Source organism: Cryptomeria japonica, chromosome 2 (assembly GCF_030272615.1).
Source record: "Cryptomeria japonica chromosome 2, Sugi_1.0, whole genome shotgun sequence".
Lineage (NCBI taxonomy): Eukaryota > Viridiplantae > Streptophyta > Pinopsida > Cupressales > Cupressaceae > Cryptomeria > Cryptomeria japonica.
Genome location: NC_081406.1, coordinates 662,450,385 through 662,468,360, shown reverse-complemented (window position 1 = coordinate 662,468,360; position 17,976 = coordinate 662,450,385). Strand labels below are relative to the sequence as shown.

The 17,976-nt window shown below is 37.1% G+C and overlaps 1 protein-coding gene across 2 annotated transcripts; it reads left to right on the top strand.

Moving 5' to 3' along the window:
• Positions 1-1,246: 1,246 nt before the first annotated feature.
• On the top strand, positions 1,247-17,627 carry LOC131061522 (acyl-CoA--sterol O-acyltransferase 1). Of its 2 annotated transcripts, XR_009110549.2 has the most exons (3): positions 1,247-1,381; positions 1,523-2,769; positions 17,209-17,627. XR_009110549.2 is itself a non-coding variant. In XM_057995253.2 (2 exons), exon 2 carries the CDS (start codon positions 1,653-1,655, stop codon positions 2,715-2,717), a length of 1,065 nt encoding a protein of 354 aa, XP_057851236.2. In that variant the 5' UTR covers positions 1,247-1,381; positions 1,523-1,652; the 3' UTR covers positions 2,718-2,873. The 2 variants fall into 2 exon arrangements, 1 of the variants encoding a protein (XP_057851236.2); XM_057995253.2 differs by lacking the exon at positions 17,209-17,627 and having other exon boundaries at positions 1,523-2,873.
• Positions 17,628-17,976: the final 349 nt, after the last annotated feature.

Below are 17,976 nucleotides of genomic sequence, written 5' to 3'. Positions count from 1 at the left end.
TAAGCAATGTCTTCTATATAGACATTTAGGAGGACAGAGTCTATAAGACACAAACAAATGGTTCCCCATGCCTTCTTGTCATTTTTCTTCTATTCTTCATTTGACAACTAAGACTTAGCTAGTTTATTTTCTTTAGAAACACACAACCATTGATCCCTTTCTTCAAGGAGATCTTCAATTTTCAATTACCACATCTCATAACTAGTGTCTTTGAACTTCTCAATATCATGATAAAAGGTGGAAGCCATGGTATATAACCTTTCTCAAATATGCAAATAAACCCACAAAATAAAACCTCTCGTTGTATCAAAGAACTTTCAACACTTATACAAAAAGGCGTCCCTCCTTCAACAAAATTGTTAGCTCTAATACCAAATGTTGTAAAACAAGGTGAAACAAGCTTGCAATATGAACTTAAACTCAAAGTTCTTGCAATTTGAAACTAAAGATTAACTATTAACAAAGTGATTGCAAAATCAAAACAAGAACAAGAAAACTATTGCATGTGAAACACCAGATTTACGTGGAGAAACCCTTTCGAGAAAAAATTCCACTGTAGAAAGAGAGGCAAGTATATAACTGATCCAATGAAAATTACAACAACAATACAATTTTTTGTAGATCTTTGAAAAATTTGGCAACACTTCATTATCCTGCAAATTGAACAAGGTTGAATGAATAACTCTAGCTTAAGGTCCCAATTTATAGAAGTTTGTGAGGATTAATACCATTGTGGTATCACCAAACAACAGGCAGGAAAACCACTTGGAAAAAATCACGCCTACCTCCCAAAATAGCCTCTTACAAATGCTTCTTACAATTGTTATATGACATCTAGCTAATTTGGGCACCTCTAGACCAATGTCGGAGTCTCTATCATAAATGCTTGTCAAATAATCAATAATGACTATCATAACCATCATATATTCTCTCACAACTCCTGACAAGTGTCCAACCACTTCAAAAACTAGAAGATTCCAAAAAGGAACCCCTAACTATTTTGTCCTTTTCTTCTAAGACAAACGTTAAAAGTAACTTTGCCTTTATATGATCTCTTTCATCATTTTGATTAAACACTTTAATCTCTTATGAATAAATTACAAAAGATATTAGAAAAACAATGACTTAAAAGATTGATAAGATTGATGGCATCTAAATCCAAACATATACAATGCATATTTTTTATATATATAATAAAAAGAAATAGAAGACTTTTCATATATTATTTTCCCACTACTAATGTCTTTCGTATCACTTTTCACTATACAGATCTCGTGGTTAATACTACTTCAACAAAACATGTTTTTTTCGATTTCTCTGATCTTTTTTTCTTTATGGAAGCGCCCTTTCAATCGATAAGAACAGCTGGTTTTTTTATTTGGTATCTTCCAAGTTCCGTGGATGTTTAAATGTCTATTTCACTGTATATTCTCTTAGAAACCATTGACTTAGTCACTGCTACATTTTAAATTCTGATTAAAGATCTTTCATATCTCGTTTTATATTTGTTTTTGTTTGCAAGATGATTCCGCTACATCTTGACTTGACTACTGAACTTCGGAAATTCTGGGTGAACTTTCGACCAATCTGCATTAGACAGAATTCCCACCGCAAGGTTACATCTCCTATGTTATCTGAATCCAAATAACACGATGGCAGGGCTAAGCAGCATTCAGATTTTATCAGGTATTATATGTGGGATAAGCTATTCATATTTTGTTGTATCAAGGCTTCCGAAGGGGCTAGCTCGCCTTGTGGCAGTGGCCCCTATCATAGCTTTTCACACTGTTTTGCCAGGACAAGTGTCCACAATCCATATGAGAGGACAACTTTCTTTCATGTTTATGTGGATTAGTTCTTTCAAGCTGCTAATGCTTTGTTTTGATGTGGGTCCTCTGGCAACACTATGGGCAAGGTCCAATCTGCTTCACTTCATGGCAGTAGCTGTTATTCCAATAGAGCTGCGGCGAGCCAAGCCTAAAAATGATAAGAAAAAGTCTTCCAGATGGAAAACATGGATCAAATTGATTCTAGAAGTATGTGTTTATGCAGGAATCATACACTCCTTTTCATTCAGAAATAGGATTCCTCATTGCCTAATTATTGTACTTTATGGATTTGTAATTTATTTTAGTCTTGATATTGTGCTAGTAAGCCTGGCAGCCATTGTAGATGTTTGTCTGGGTGCAGAGTTGGAACCCCAGTTCAACAAACCTTACCTTGCTTCTTCGCTTGAAGATTTCTGGGGTAAAAGGTGGAACCTTATTGTCACAAATATTCTTCGCCCATCTGTGTATGATCCTATCTTACTTTTCTGCTGGAAGACCCATAATTTGATAAAAGAAGAGAACAAGCAAGTGGAGAAGAAGCCTCCCTATTGGGCAAGGGCTGTTGCACTATTTTCTACATTTATAGTCTCTGGATTGATGCATGAAGCAATAATGTATTACATCACAGAATCCAGGTCCAGCTGGGATATGTTGGGATTCTTTACCCTCCATGGCTGCTGTACGGCCATTGAAGTTGGTTTGAAAAGAAGTGGCAGGTTTACCTACATTGCAGCACCAAAATTCATTTCGATGCCCATTACTCTTATCTTCATCTACATAACAGCACTTTGGCTTTTCTTTCCCGCATTTACCAGATATGAGACAGATATAAAGGGGATTGCCGAATATGAGTTACTTATAAAGTACTTGTTTCCACCGAGTGAATGATCCTCTAATTGTGTTTCTATGCGAAAGAGATTTAGTTATTAAACACTCCCAGGTAATTTTGTTTGTCAAGAGTATGGTATATTAAAGATTAATTTTGAATAATACTTCAGCTGTTTTAAGTTTTTTGTTTTGTCATATTTTGATCCAGCTTCGTCATATATTGGCTGTTATCTTTGTTGGAAGTTATGTACTGCCTTTTCTTGCAGTTGTGTTATTGTTTTTTGGTTGTCATATTTTGATCCAGCTTCATCTTATTGGCTGTAATCTTTGTTGGATTGTTATGTACTACTTTTTCTTGCAATTTTTTAAACTGCAACATTTTGTATGTAAATTATATTTTGTCAATAAAAAAAAAGTGATTTAATTGTGAAATGCCACGGATTTTTTAATTTACAAGAGTATAGTACATTTAGATTAGTCCAATCAATATGTAACAATCTGCAAAACAAAGTTCTGAAGTCGAGTGTATTAATAAATAACTTAACTAGTTATTAAACAACCACCAGCTATTTCTGTTTGTCAAGGGCATGGTACATTTCCAGATTATTATTTTGAATGATACTCAACTTGTGTTTTTATGATAACATGATTTAATTATGAAACAGCCAATAAGTGTTTTTATTTGTACAAGAGTGTGCTAGATTTAGCTATTTTTATTGCTTTAAACTTAATCAGTTCGGTTATCATATCACAGTTGCAAAAAGTAGCTCTTCAAGTTCACAGGGGAACTCCCATAAATTCAATTTTACAGTGACAGAACTTAGTAGATAATTTCTTTGCTTGGAAACTACTTTCCCAGTAAGATGACAGATTTGTTCAAAAATATTAGATTGTTCCGATATACAGGACAGTTTGCCTTCTCCATGCTGAACTTGAGACTATAAAGAGTGACCCTTCGCACTAAACATGGAAATCAAACAAAATTCTCAGGAATGTCATTTCTTTATTGAGGTAAGAGACCATCTGGTGAGCTTTTCAAGGTTGCTACAGCTATTTTCTCTGGCACAAGAAAGTTCTGTGCTTTTGGATGTCTATATTAAAGTAGAACTAGAAATTTTTTTTTGATGAAAAGACTTTAAAAATAGTTTGTTGAAAAATACAGCCATAATTCTCAAAAAGCATGGGCGGCATGGGATCATACCCCAAAATCAAACCAGCAAAGCCTTGACACAGTATACGTGACCCCCAAAAACAAAAACAACCACAACAAGGAGGAGAAAATGGCCCCACAAGGGAAACAATCATCAAGTTAGGAGCGCACTAGTAATAAAAACAAATAAATTGAACTATTAATCAGCATGAGCAATTCTACTGTTAGGGTCTACCCATCAGGGTTATTCCACTTTCCACCTAGCAAATCATTGCCATACTCAACTGGCTCTCAACCAGTGAGAGCAGCTTCTTCTCCCTTCTCAATATCATCTCACGGTTGGTTTTGCAGTCCTTGATGGAGATATAGCAAGGGACAAATGAGGATATTGCCCTTGATTTGGGAGGCCCACCAACATTGTTGAGAGGACACGCGAGAATGATTAGGAGGTGATGACAACCCACCTTGGCAGCTAGGTGACAAAGTCCAACCAAAAGGTTTCCCAGTTGGTAGTGGTAGATGTGGAGCGGAGCCTCACCAATGGTTGTGAGATTGGTTCCAAGAGGAATTAGAGCGACCATGTTGTTGGTCCAAGTCAAGGGATTTGGCATGAGTTAGTGAAGGTGGAACCCCAGCCACAATGGAAGGGGCACTCCCCTAGTGAAACAACCCAAGTTTGGAGATTTCACACCTCTAGCACCACTTTGCAGGTTTAGACATGAATCTGCATGAACACATTAGAAATCACCAACAATTTGGAGTGAATAGCAAATTAGTATCAACAATGGAATGAGCAGAAATAGCAGAATTTTATCTTTCTAGAAACTAAAGATAATTTCCAGTTTGAAAGCATGCCATAGATGGGATAACTTTGAGAAAAGCTGGCCCCATCACCCAAAATGACATTTTGTCAATAAAAGGTTCATGCTTGAAAGGCTTGAAGAAATAATGGATCCATTGCCATTTTACGAACATAAATAAAAAAGGATTTCTAATTACAGACAAAATGGACATCATGGAATAGAAATACCAGTAACTATCAAAGGGGTGCCAATGGTAAGGCCTTAGTAAAGAAAACACTAGGAAATGGTACAACTTTAGGCTAACCCTTTTCACATTGTTTGGAATTGCTTAGCATAAATAAAATTGGGAGACTAAAGAGACCACCTAGTATAAGTTTTGAATCATGGGAAGCTGTGAGAAAAGCAATTTGTATCCTTTTTGAAGGGTGTAATTACGGAACGGAGTATCAACATACCATTTCCAGTCCTTCCACCAAGGCATTAATGGAATGCACAAATATTTTGTGCAAATGCTGAGAAGGTATGACCTCATTTATTGTTTGGAAGGTTTCTAGGTCTGCTTGGCTTAAATTAAACTCAGCATTGGCTTGAGGCCAAGAAAGCCAAGTGGAATTAACGTTGGAGTAAAGATCTTAGATGCCTAGTTCTCTCTTTGAAGAACTTAAAGGAGTTCATCTAGGGAATAGCCACCAATGGCTTATCTTGAAACATGATGGCAGGAAACTGCCATATAGATTGTTTGTTGATGGACAATCCATTGTGAAATCCATTCCCATTATAGTAACTGAGGTCTAATAGTTTCCCATACCTTCTAAATACTTCTAGCCACAAAGGTTCCATTGATTTTAACAAGAATAGGAGAAATTACAAAGGAATGGAAAATGAGGTCATTGTAGGTGTATCACCCATATGTTGAGCTAGAAACAATGCAATTTTACAACAAAAAAATATAGGCTTCAGTGCCATCGCAAACTCTAACAATCCACAACAAATAAAGCAATTCCTTGTTTGTTGACATCAATAAGACCTGGACCAGGAAACTTGTTTGGCAAGCAACAAAAGTCCCACACAACATGGTGAAAACCTTTATTGCAATTCAAATTGGCCCATAAAAAGTCTTGTGGGAGCTTGCCAAACTTGCAATATGATGTTGTCGAAGGCACCCAACAAGAAGAGTAATACACATACGTGGCTACAAGAATTCTAGAAGCAATTTGATTTGACCTACTAGCAAGAGCAGTTAAGTAATCCAATATGGGATTTTTTTTTGCAATTTTGTCAATAACATGCTCCCACAATTTGGACTGACAAGCTTGAAATGCAAAGTGACTACCACAAAATTTAAGAAATTTCTTGTTGTCAGTGGGTTCTAGCCAATGAAATTAATTGATTTAAGAGCTTGTGAGAAAGATTGTAATGTCCCCACTTTGAAATAGAATTTAATGGTAAATTGTAACATACATAAAACTCTCAAGCATATAATGGCTAGTTCTGAACATTAAATAACAAGAAAAGCAAGTAACGACTTATTTTTTGCAAAAGAAAATAGTGAACATGAAAACTAATGCCATTATCATATAAATTTTTTATTTTTTTATGATAAAACAAAATGACAGTGCAGGAAGAAAAATATTCTTTATTGAACAAAATAAACATCAGTCCTTTGGAAACATGAACAGAAAATATGTTTGCAACTATTTTATATATAAAGAAAAAGATGAAAGGGTTTAGAATGTACTTTTCATTTGTTATCTGGCAAACTTGCTCATCTTTAAATTTTCTCTGAATTATAGAGGGGAAAAAGATATCACCAGGGCGTTTATGCACCCATCCTTAGATCGTTTCCGATCCCCCTTGCTCACTTCTAACTGAAGTGGCCCGGCCCTTCACAAGGGTAAAGAGAATGGTTACGTCAAGTCATGCTGGAACTGGTGTAAGACCCTACAGTCATAATCAATTACACCCTATAGCTGCCTGCTAACTGGTATAATTTCCTGACTAGGACTGTATTTGGATTCTTAGAACTGACAAGCACTACATGCAGCTAGTGCACCTTGGCCAAGGATTTGTCTACTTGTTTTTATGAGGCTCAGTTCCACCCTATCTGACTTGCACTTTTAATTTATTAGCAAAAATAAAAAACATGAATTTTCACCAGTATTTTCTTATGGTACTTGTGAGGTTAATACTTTTATCGCACACTTACGGGTTAATCTTCTTCTGACTGGGTGTAAACCCTTATTTTAAATTTACCATTCTTTGATTAAATTCTCATTAATATCTTGTTGTGGCAGAGGTTCCTACTGAACAGTAAATGATTATATAAAGAAAGCCAGTACTTATATTTACAAAAGACTCCTTCAGGAACAGCAACGCAGGAAATAGGAAAGAAAGAACAAATGAAGAAGCTTTGTCGAGTTACTAAGGAAAATTATCTAGCTAGTTTTCCCAGGAAGAAACAATACTTAAAACTAAAGACCTCTTCGTAGTCTTAAGCTAATGTTTCTTGCAACAGCATATATATACTCTCTACTGAAAGAAAGAAAGATATCAGAGAGTCCACGTGCCTGGAATGTGAAGAGTTTGAACAGCAAGAGTAATGAACAACGTAGCTAACAGAGAAGTCCTAGCAACTACAGTGGCTGGCTGCACTTCCTTATACTGCAAATGAATTAGGAATTACAGAGCCTTCATTCCATTCTCCTAGTTCTTCCGTCCATCATAGAAAGATATAAAAAAAAATACAAGAGCTGCCAAAGAAGAAAAGAATGCCCTCAAAACCAAAATTCGTTTCCCTATATGCCCCTCCTCCCTAATGTTTTACGGGAGGGAAAGTTACTATGATTCCACCATTCCCCCGTCGTGGCTCTGGAAGGCGGAATCACGTCCGATGGAAATTAAATTTTTTAAAAGCCTCATATCCCCTATACTAATCTATTCGAAAATATAAATATAGCCCGATAAGGTAAGAGGGTAAAACATTTAATCGAGAAGGCTCTAACATTTAATAAAATTGGATTTTAAAAGAACGTATAAGGTCCAAGAGAGATTAAAAAGATTAAGTCTTAGAATATATATTTTTTTATAATAACATTAAATTAACTAATAAAGTTAATAAACATTTCTCTTTCTTTTAAAACAATTTAAAATTTAATAACAATATATCTTTATTAGGATTTTTTTTTTTCAATTGATCAGAGTATATATTTTTAATGTAAATATATACGGAGTCGAAAACATGTCTAATTAAGGTATTGATTAAGACAATAATAGAAGATACGTAATAATGATTTCGCAATGCAAGAAGAAAGGTTCGACAAATGAGCCGAAGCAAGTTGGAGACACTAACGGACATAATTTCCATGGTCCTAATAGGGAAAACTAGGTTGACAACGGACATATTTTCCATGGTCCTAATAGGGAAAACTAGGTTGACAAGGTCACACTAGCTGACATTAGGTAGTACATACCAGTCTTATATTCCATTCAATCATTGACCATAACCATTTCACTTCCCTCTTTCCCGGTGATATCTTTTTCCCCTTCTTCTTGGAGGCCAAGTCATTCCTGCATCCACTTGTCCAAACTAGAGTAGTTAGTTCGACATCTCGATAATTCAACCTTAATGTTTATATTCATTAAATCAAAAGATGAGTTATAACATTACTTTATGTAAATGAAACATCACAACATTTCATATATTTATAATATTCAAAAATAAGAAATAAAGCATTTTCAACTAGGGCATCATTTAGGCTAAACCATTGTTTCTAGCATTCAATACCATTTAGGGCATCATAGTTAAACCGAATACCACTATTAGCAAAACCAAAATCTTGTAGGGCATCAAAATCATTGTTTCAGTAACCAGTATTCATCTAATGGCACCAACAGAACTAAGTATCAAAATAAGAGTATATAGGAGGGGATGTGACATAAATATTAATAATAAAATTAAAATTTAAAAGAATAAAAATAAATTTAAATTTAAAATATAAAAGAATATAATTAAAAATTTAATTAAGTCAATGAATGGACAAAAGGCATGAAATGATAAGTTGTGACTCTCCCAAATATGAGCTATAAAAGCGAGAAGAGAGCCTCATTTGAGAGGAGATAATTTGGGGCGAATCAGAATTGCAGAACTGACTTAAATAAGAAGTGTAGAACTGACATAAATGAGAAGTGCAGATCTGATTGTGAAAGGTTGTGTCCCTTTCAAAGGGCAGAAATAATGAAGAGTTGCACTCCTTCAAAGAGTGCTAAAGGTGAAAGGGTGTGTCTCTTGCCAAAGGGCATACATGGTGAAGAGGTGTGACCTCTCTCTCACATTGAGAGATATAAAGGAAAGGAATCAAAGCATCGAGTAACATCACCATCGATCAGTTCAGATCAGAACTGTTATTAAGTTACAGGCAGTAACATAGCTAATCATCTGATAAATGATCACAGTTATACAGTAAATATAGTGGATACTACAAGCTGATACATGATCATAATCAGATATAATAATAATATAAATGTCATGGGAATAATTCTATAATGATGATAACTTGAAATATAATGTGATGAATTTAACTTATAAAGCTGATAATGAATTTAATTTAATGCTGTCACAAAATCTGATATAACACAATAGTATGGACAATATAAGGACTGATTAATATGATGGTATAATAATTCTAAACTGAGGGAACTTGTAACCCTTACAAGACTATTATAAAATCATATCAACTACAAACTCATTGCTTAATGTATGTGGGACCCTCTCTTAGGTACGCCACTCTATAGTGGATGCCAAACCCCTGCCACATGGAGCCAAGAGGGATGAAGCATCTGCTCTTGGGCTTAAGAGAGGAGGTGGTTGTGATGAGGGAGAATGGCGATAGGACACCTTGTTGGCATTGTGTTGTCATTGATGTCAATCGGTATAGGGTGGCAACCGGCATGGGAAGATTGATGAGTAGTGTTGTCATTGATGCATACTGGTGTCATTGATGTCAGTGCATGGCAGGTCACCGATAAGGAAGAGAATGTCATCTAAAATAATGATCATAGGAGTCACCGACACACAGGTTAGTGTTGACTTGTGTTGAAGACAAGGATTGGAGACCGGTATGGTATAACAACCTGTAAGTGATTTGTTGGCAATGCATTGTTGCCAATCGACAAGTGGGCAAGCAGGGTGAACTAGCATGTGGATCTGCAGGGTGAGCTAATGCAAATGTGCCAACCGGTATGCTATTGGATATCAATCTGCAGGACTCCCACCGGATAAAGATGCAGTCACCATATGAAGAGATGACTGACAGTGAATGTGCCCAACCGGATCATATGTGCCTGTTTGAAGATATGCATGCTCAAATAGGGAAGCCATATTGGTGCAATGTTGGATGCAGATGACAAGGATCCACTCCCATCGGTAAGTGGAGCTTATCTCCTATTATGCATGGAATGCATCATAGTCCTCCGAGATAAGACAGAAGCGTAGAAGATAGGTGATTGAAGGCTCACACCAAATGAACTAGTGAAACACTAAGTTGCCTTAGGTGCATGAGATCAGAGATATGCACCGGATCAGCCAGGTAGACATGATGAGTTGCCGGTACAAAGAAGGAAGGATATGTTTGTCACTTTGACAAACTAGTTGATAGGAGAACCAGTCAAATGATGAAGAAGGCAAGGTTGAGCAGTTGCAGACAGAGAGTGCAACCGGATTGAAAATGGAGTTTGTTGGAGGTTGATGACATGGTGTCATCAAGGTGGTTACCGGTAAATATGTCCACCGGTAAAGCTGACAAGGTGCAAAAGTGAAAGGCTCCCATCTGTTGAAGATGTGCATGAGGTAGGTTGGCAAGTGTGCTGACCAATTCAAGTGTTCCACCAGAAGAGAAGCAAAGTGCAAAGTTGAAGGCAGACCAGTTAGGGTATAACTGACATGGTTTGTGAACCAGTAAATGAACCCAGTTGTGTGCTACTGGTCGGTGACCAAGTCAAACTGACATAGTGAGCCAAGGTGGATGCCGACAAAGAGGCCACGTGGAGTTGAAGTGGCATGCATGCACAAGTCAGTGTGGTGTGTCGATGAGGTCGTTGGCGGTTGGTCCAACATTAAATAACGACTGCGAAGCTTGAGGAATGATGGCAGAAGGCTGCGGCTCGAGATCAAGGAAACAACAGAGATCCAGTACAGACTGATCTTGCAAATCGAAGTGGGTGAAGGAAACCGCATCATGCACGTGATTGACCAGACACAAGGCCGAAAATCATGCTACAGACGACTAAAGATAGAAGACGTGCGTTGAAAGGACAAGAGAATGGCGATGCTGATTGATGAGTTGCAGATTATCAATCAAGGACATGAGATCCGATTGGATATGATGCGCCACGATGATCAGAGATGTGATTTGATGCAGATTCAGTGCCTGGCGAAAACCCTAGCGCGCCAAAGTTCAAACTCACATTTAGGCGGGAAGGTCTGGCTATGAGTATGCGGACCAGAGATGGAAATATGTTAATGCTGCATGAAAGAGTAATGTCGGTGAAGTAAGCATAACCAAAAGGATAAATCAGTCGATGAAGTTCACCGAAGATTACAATGATTGAATGAGAGAGTGGTTAAACCGATAAGAGGGTTTAACTGTGAGTCAAATTGGTAAAGTCCATGGTAACCGGTAAAGTAGCAAGATAGGATAAGTGCAGAGGGGAATCGGTGGTGTTCAAGCTAGCTAGAAGGCGGTGCAGAGTGAAGCAGCTGTATGTGTATGGGTGAAAAGATCCGGCAGGTAGAGAACAGAGAAAGGATAAATCAGTGAGCAGAGTAACCGGCAGCAGGTATATGATCTGACTATTCATCCAAAAGGCATAGATAGAATCGGTGTGTCAGCAGCAGTAGGTGAAGGTGAGCAGAGAGGAGGTTGAGTAAAGACTGAAGATACTACCGGTAAAACTGAGGAGAAGGGAAGCCGATAGAGAGATTATTCATGAGTGGTTACATAACACATTTGTAACCAGGCTATTACTTTTGTATTTGATGATATTCATTGTAGATCACTGGGTTGGTGCTCAGTGCAGGGGTTGTAGCTCCTTTGGGTTGTTGCCCATAAACTATCAAGGGTTGGTACTCCTTGGGTTGGTGCCCTAAATGTTATAATTATTGTTTTTACTGTGAGGTTGGATTGGAGCAGTAGACTTCAGCAGTATTTCTCACCGAGGTTTTTCCCATCTTGGGTTTTCCTCGTATATACCGGTGTCATGTGATGTGCAATTGTATGTGTTTGCTTTGTGATATGTTTCCTTCTCTTACCGGTAGGTTAACTTGGCATTAGGATTGGTAACCAGTAATCACTCTTAGTATTAAGAGGTTAAGAATTGGAAACCACTGATTCACCCCCCCCTCTCAGTGGCATATTGTGTTCAACACACCTCACTAGGTACGCCACTCCATGATGGATGCTTAACACCCGCCACATGGAGCCAAGAGGGATGTAGCATCTGCTCTTGGGCCTAGGGTGGAGGGTCTCTTGGACACCCTATCCAGCTACCCTACCCTAGTGCACTAAAAATTGGATAATAAAGAATGGCAACTAACCTACAAATCTGATTTTATCTAACAAATATAATACTAATGGTAATTAATGCATTAAAGAATTGTATCACTCAATCTAATTCATTAGTATATGTTTCAGTTTATAAGTATTACTTCATATGTGGTCTCTAATTTTGTGTTGTAGGAAAACAATATACAAAGGTACTCCCATAAAATTAATTACCTATTTTAAATTTGGGCAAATTTAGGTTAATTTAAAGTATAACTAGTTAGGGGACATTACAAAAATTGTTTGTAGTATTGCATTTTATTCCATTGAATATTGGAGCCTAAAGCTAAACAAGAAGTTTGTCAATTCAATTGAAAGTTTTCTTAATATTGTCTTCATCTTCAAGCCAAGTAAGGTAGTAATTATCTGCAACACGCCCATTAACCAACTGCTAATTATTTCTAGGAAGGGAGAGCCCTTTAACCTTTAATTACGAGATGGCTTTAGCAAGAAGATAATCAAATCCTTTAGCAATTAACACAAAGGGAGGGCACAAGAGCACCCTTGCTTGATAGATCTAAATGTTTGAATTGTTTAGATTGAACACCATTGATGATAGGGCAAGCAAAAGCATTTGGACTGACTGGATGAAGGTGGGACCAAAGCCAAGAGCCTTGAACATGGCTGATATGAAATGCAACTCAATTCTCATAGGCCTTCTTGAATTTAATTTTGATGAAGAATCCCTCTAATTTGACTTGTGTGCCCATTCCATACCTTCCAAACTACAATGGCATTGTCAAGGATATATCTACTTTGGATATACCAATTTATTTAGGTCAAACCACAAGCTGGAGATGGTTAATTTGCATGGTTAAAGCCTTGGCAATATTTAGTAGGAGACATACATGTAATGTCCCCTACTAGATATAGGCCTGTTTAATAAAATCTTATATTGGATGAGTGTAGTCTTCGAAGGACAACCTGCACCCAAAAGGAAAGGCAAACACCTACATACATGTTTTATTATAATTAGACCTAATCCATTCTAATGCAGAAATAGATAGAAGTTGGTATATGAGACATGAGAAGAGATTGCATGGGTCCGTTGTCTACCAAGCCCAAGGGATGGTTGCTTCTAACCTCCTTGGTAGACTTGGTGGCCCAAGTTGCTTGCCCTTTCAAGCCCATTACCCATACCAAACATTATCTTGTGAGTCTGGCATAGAGAGTGTAACTGGTTCCTTGACTCCAAGGGTTCTTATGACCACTTGTGAGCCCCTTGTCACCACTAGATTACACCTCTACCCTCTTCCCACACAATGCAATCAAACAGTGCATATATCTCACATACCTTAGTCCTTGCTTCTGCAGACTTGACTAATACGATTTGTGTTGATGCTTGGTTGCCGGTATAAGTGATGCCTTCGATCTGCTGTAGATTGCTTTCTGCTTTCTCCTATGATCCGAACCGAAATCTTTTTATGGTTCGAACTGTTTTCAGATTGGAGTTTCGTCCTTATTCTTCTTTTTCTCCAGAATTTCCACCTTTGTATGAGTTTCAGAAATCTCTAATGGCTGAATTTGATCAATGCTTCTTCCTTGACTTAATGATTGATTCTCCTTAAATATCTTGTAAGGGCTGATCGGTTGTGACCCTTGGGTTGGAACAGCCACGTCTCCCCCTTGAATCACATCTCCTCATGATTATTTGTAAATTATAGAGATATCATGTTTGTTGTTAATCGCATACTTTCCATAAGCTAATCGATGGTCATTTGACAATGATTAATTAATCATTGTTTCAATTGGATTTATCATTATCAGACAGGGTTACCAACTTACGGCAAATCCAGATTAGATAATACTCTTCATGGTCGGGCTTCCTGGAAGCATTCCTTACTTCCCCAAACTTCCCATAGCAATAATAGCTGATAGTCTTAAATCTTCCCCATGCATACCACCAAGAACAAGGATGTTGCTGCCTGTAACTTAATAGCAGTTCTGATCTGATCTGATCGATGGTCATCTCCATGGATGTTTTTGATTACTTTCCTTTATATCTCTCAATGTGAGGGAGAGGTCACACCTCTTCATCATGTGTGCCCTTTTGGCAAGAGACACACCCTTTCACCATCAGCACCCTTTGAAAGAGTGCAACTCTTCATTATTTCTACCCTTTGAAAGGGACAAAACCTTTCACAATCAGATCTGCACTTCTTATTTAAATCAGATCTGCACTTCTCATTCCCAAGTTATCCCCCCCCAAACGATGTTCTCCTCTCCCTTTTATATCTCATGTTTGACGGAGTCACAACTTTTGATTCCATCCCTTTTGACCATTCATTAACTTAATTAAATTTTAATTTTTAATTTTATTTTTTATTCTTTTGAATTTTAATTTTATTATTATTATTACCATTAAATTCTATTCCGAAGTGGGTACATTACAATTCAATAGGGCGATAAGCCTCCATTAGCATAAAAGCTTAGTATCCCTAACTTTAGGTATTTTTTTTATATTTCTTTTGTTAGTGGTAGGACCTGGAGATTTGGTATGATAGCTTCTAGGTAGACTATAAATCATGGCCAATATTATCTCGAAGGATTTTGTAGAATTCATAGGGAAAACCATTTTAACCATGTGCTTTATCATTAGCCATGCAAAAAACAGCTGCATGAACATCCAATTAGGTATTGAGTGTCTCTTCCCTTCTATTGAAGAGGCCTAATCTTGAAAGACCTTGGTGTAATGCTAGACAAAGGCATGTAAGACATCAAGAAGCTCGGAGAGACATTTTCCAACTTCTTTGATGCACTTGATTTTTTGAGATGAGTTTTTGGTCACAAAGCTTGAAAAAATTCTTTGGAAACTCAATTGCCAACTTTTAACCAATGAAAAAAGGCTCCGATTTGAGCTCCTTGGGTGGTGTAGGCATTAGCCATTTGTACTTGGTAGCATTGCTAAGCCACTTGAATTTGAAAGGGTTTATGAAAAGGCATTGCTTCAAGCTAAGATATTAACTGACTGAGCTCTGTGAACATGGCCATGTAGGACTTGCAACATATCCTTGCTAGTTAGTGACCAAACTTTCTCAAAAACTGGGCTGTACAAGTCATGGCATTAGATCACCATTCAGTACACCCAATATCCCCTTTCAAACATGGCATCAAGTTCCAAACATGCCGGGTATGGGCCATTGTGGACTTATGATGGAGCTATGATGTGTTCAAATAGAATCACATCTTTTCAACCTTTGGCATTTGAAGACTCCATCCAATTTTAAAGTGGATCAATGAGTGGTTGGGAAGAACACAATCCAACAGGTGTTCCATCAGGAGTAACAATTGGAAAAAAAAAAGTATGGTTGCATTGACAGGATAACCTGATCAAGCCACTTAATTATTCTCTTAGATCCAGTCTGCAAGTTGGACCATGTATACCAAATGGTAGATACATTTTAGCAGCCAAGATTGGGGTCATCAAAGCCTAATTTATTGTGCATTGAACCATGTCTCTTGTTCAGTAGTTGTCCTTTACATGGGTAAGTGGCCTTGTTTATTGAATGCCACCTCAACCATCATAAAATCATCATTTGAGATCCACTAGGCTCACAGTAGTTCATCTGCAAGCCTCCACCACAGCAATATCCTTTCAGATGCATCATTCAAGGCATAGGTATTGACAAAGCCCAAGGCTTTATTAGCTATGTTCAAAAGGACCCACAAGGCTCTATTAGATGGGTCACAGTCATGTGTAACATAGTGAGATTTCCACTTCGCATCAACAAGAGTTTCCATGCGACCTCGAACTGGTTCATGATTACTTCTAAAACAAAAATTATCTGGCTAAATGACACAGCACACAGACGATAACAGAATCCCAACAACATTGATCTCCTGAAGACAAAGAATGTCTCAAGGAGTATATCTTTGCTGAAAATCCCACACAGTGAATTTGCAGTTTGGATTTGTCAAATCTGTAATATTCCATGAGATGCAATTCATGAAGAGGGATGGTCTAAGGACATTTTGAATTTGCCGTTTGGGTCGGTTAGATCTCCAACATTCCATGAGATGCAGTTCATGAAGAAATATGACCTAAGTAGAACTAGAATGTTTGTCATACACAGTTTAACATTAGTGACTATTTTGAGAGTTCTTTGCTTTTTGTACAACTTTGTGTTAACTATTTAGTTTTATGAGGTCAAAACTCATGAATGCAAAATTTCCACGATACATGAGTTAAATGATTAAAAAATTCCTTTGTGGGCTTTTCACAAGTGAAATTTCATACAACAAACTGGTTTTACTTGATGGTAACCTAAAAAACTACCTTTTATCTTTATATTCAAATATCTTTTGGGTATGTGTCACTTGATTGAGTATGATTCAAAAACAAATATAAAAATTTAAACAAAAGGACAGGATGAAGCGGCCAAGATTGTTCCAAGCCTTCTCCTCCTTTGAACCACGCATCTTCTCTCATCAGTAACTATTATCATCCCCCAGCTCTGCTCTAGGCTGATTGGAGCAAGGATATGCTGTCTCCCATGAGCAAGGACCTCCTCCCAATGCACTCTTCCTTTGAGTCTGAATACAAACTCTTTTTTCTGACCTGCTGTTTCCATTGACACAAATCAAAACTGTAAGGAAGATCTGCTGTCTCAAAATCACAACTATAAGAAAATTATCAGTTTCTATTTCCATGCCAAAGAGGAAAATAGATGTTACCTTAGGATGTAAACCCCACAAAAGGTAATTTTTTCCATGGCTGTAATGGAACATGACTCTGGCTGTTCAAAGAAAAGGTCCTTATTTTCAGATTTATGAGGGCTTTTCTAGGATCATAAACTCTTAAAATATAGGTGTGAGAAAATCTTAAACCTTCATGATCTCTAGATATACTCATGATGCCAAAATAATACTACTTGGTAATCTTCTTTGTAAATGATGTTCAATTTACATTCAATATACAAGTTATATTCTACTTAGTATTATCTTGTTTTATATATTACTGAATTAACATATGAATTTGACTATCTTCTTTTATGTGGCAGGTGAGAGGAGCATTTATAAATTTCGATGTCTATTCTCACACATACCATTTGACATATATAGTGGGCTGGGTACGATCAAGTGATGCCTTGACCGGCCATGTCTTTTGGACATGGCCGATCAAGACATCACTTGATCGTGCCCCTTCGCTATAACAATAGTGCATGGCGTTTATTAACCAAACGGTGTATGTTCAACACTCGATAACTATCAGTGTATGCCAATCGGTGTATGATTATATTTAACACTTCGAACGCTTGCCTTAACACCCGATATCAATCGGTGTGTATTTAATATACCACCTGATAACAATCGGTGCAAACATAAACTAACATCGATACTAATCGATGTTCGGTCTACCTGATAATCATTAAATCAGATTTGCAATGGTTAACCCGATTTGACAATCGGTGAATGCAAATAGTGTAATAGATTATCAAATCGGGATTCTATGATAATGAACAGTTAATCATTATATACAAATAAAGAATGTTTATCAATTGAGTGCTTGAGGTTTATTCATTTTAATAATCGATATGACAATGATTGAATGAGAGACTTCATTTATCTCTCGTTCAATCATTTATCTTACCGAAGCTATTATGCATTAACATTCTTCACCAAAAAAGAAAGGATTTGGTATTTAAAGGAAGCCCACAGGTTATGAAAAAATCAAGTTTGTTCACAAAGAATCGGTTTCCTGCCTTTAATCCCATAGATCTTCCTAGTGAATATTGCAAGAAACACCCCTCAAAAAAATTTGGAGCAAT

What these genes read in the sequence shown, in the direction of transcription:
- LOC131061522 (XM_057995253.2), top strand. Translation starts at nt 1,653, where the DNA reads ATGGCAGGGCTAAGCAGCATTCAGATTTTATCAGGTATTATATGTGGG.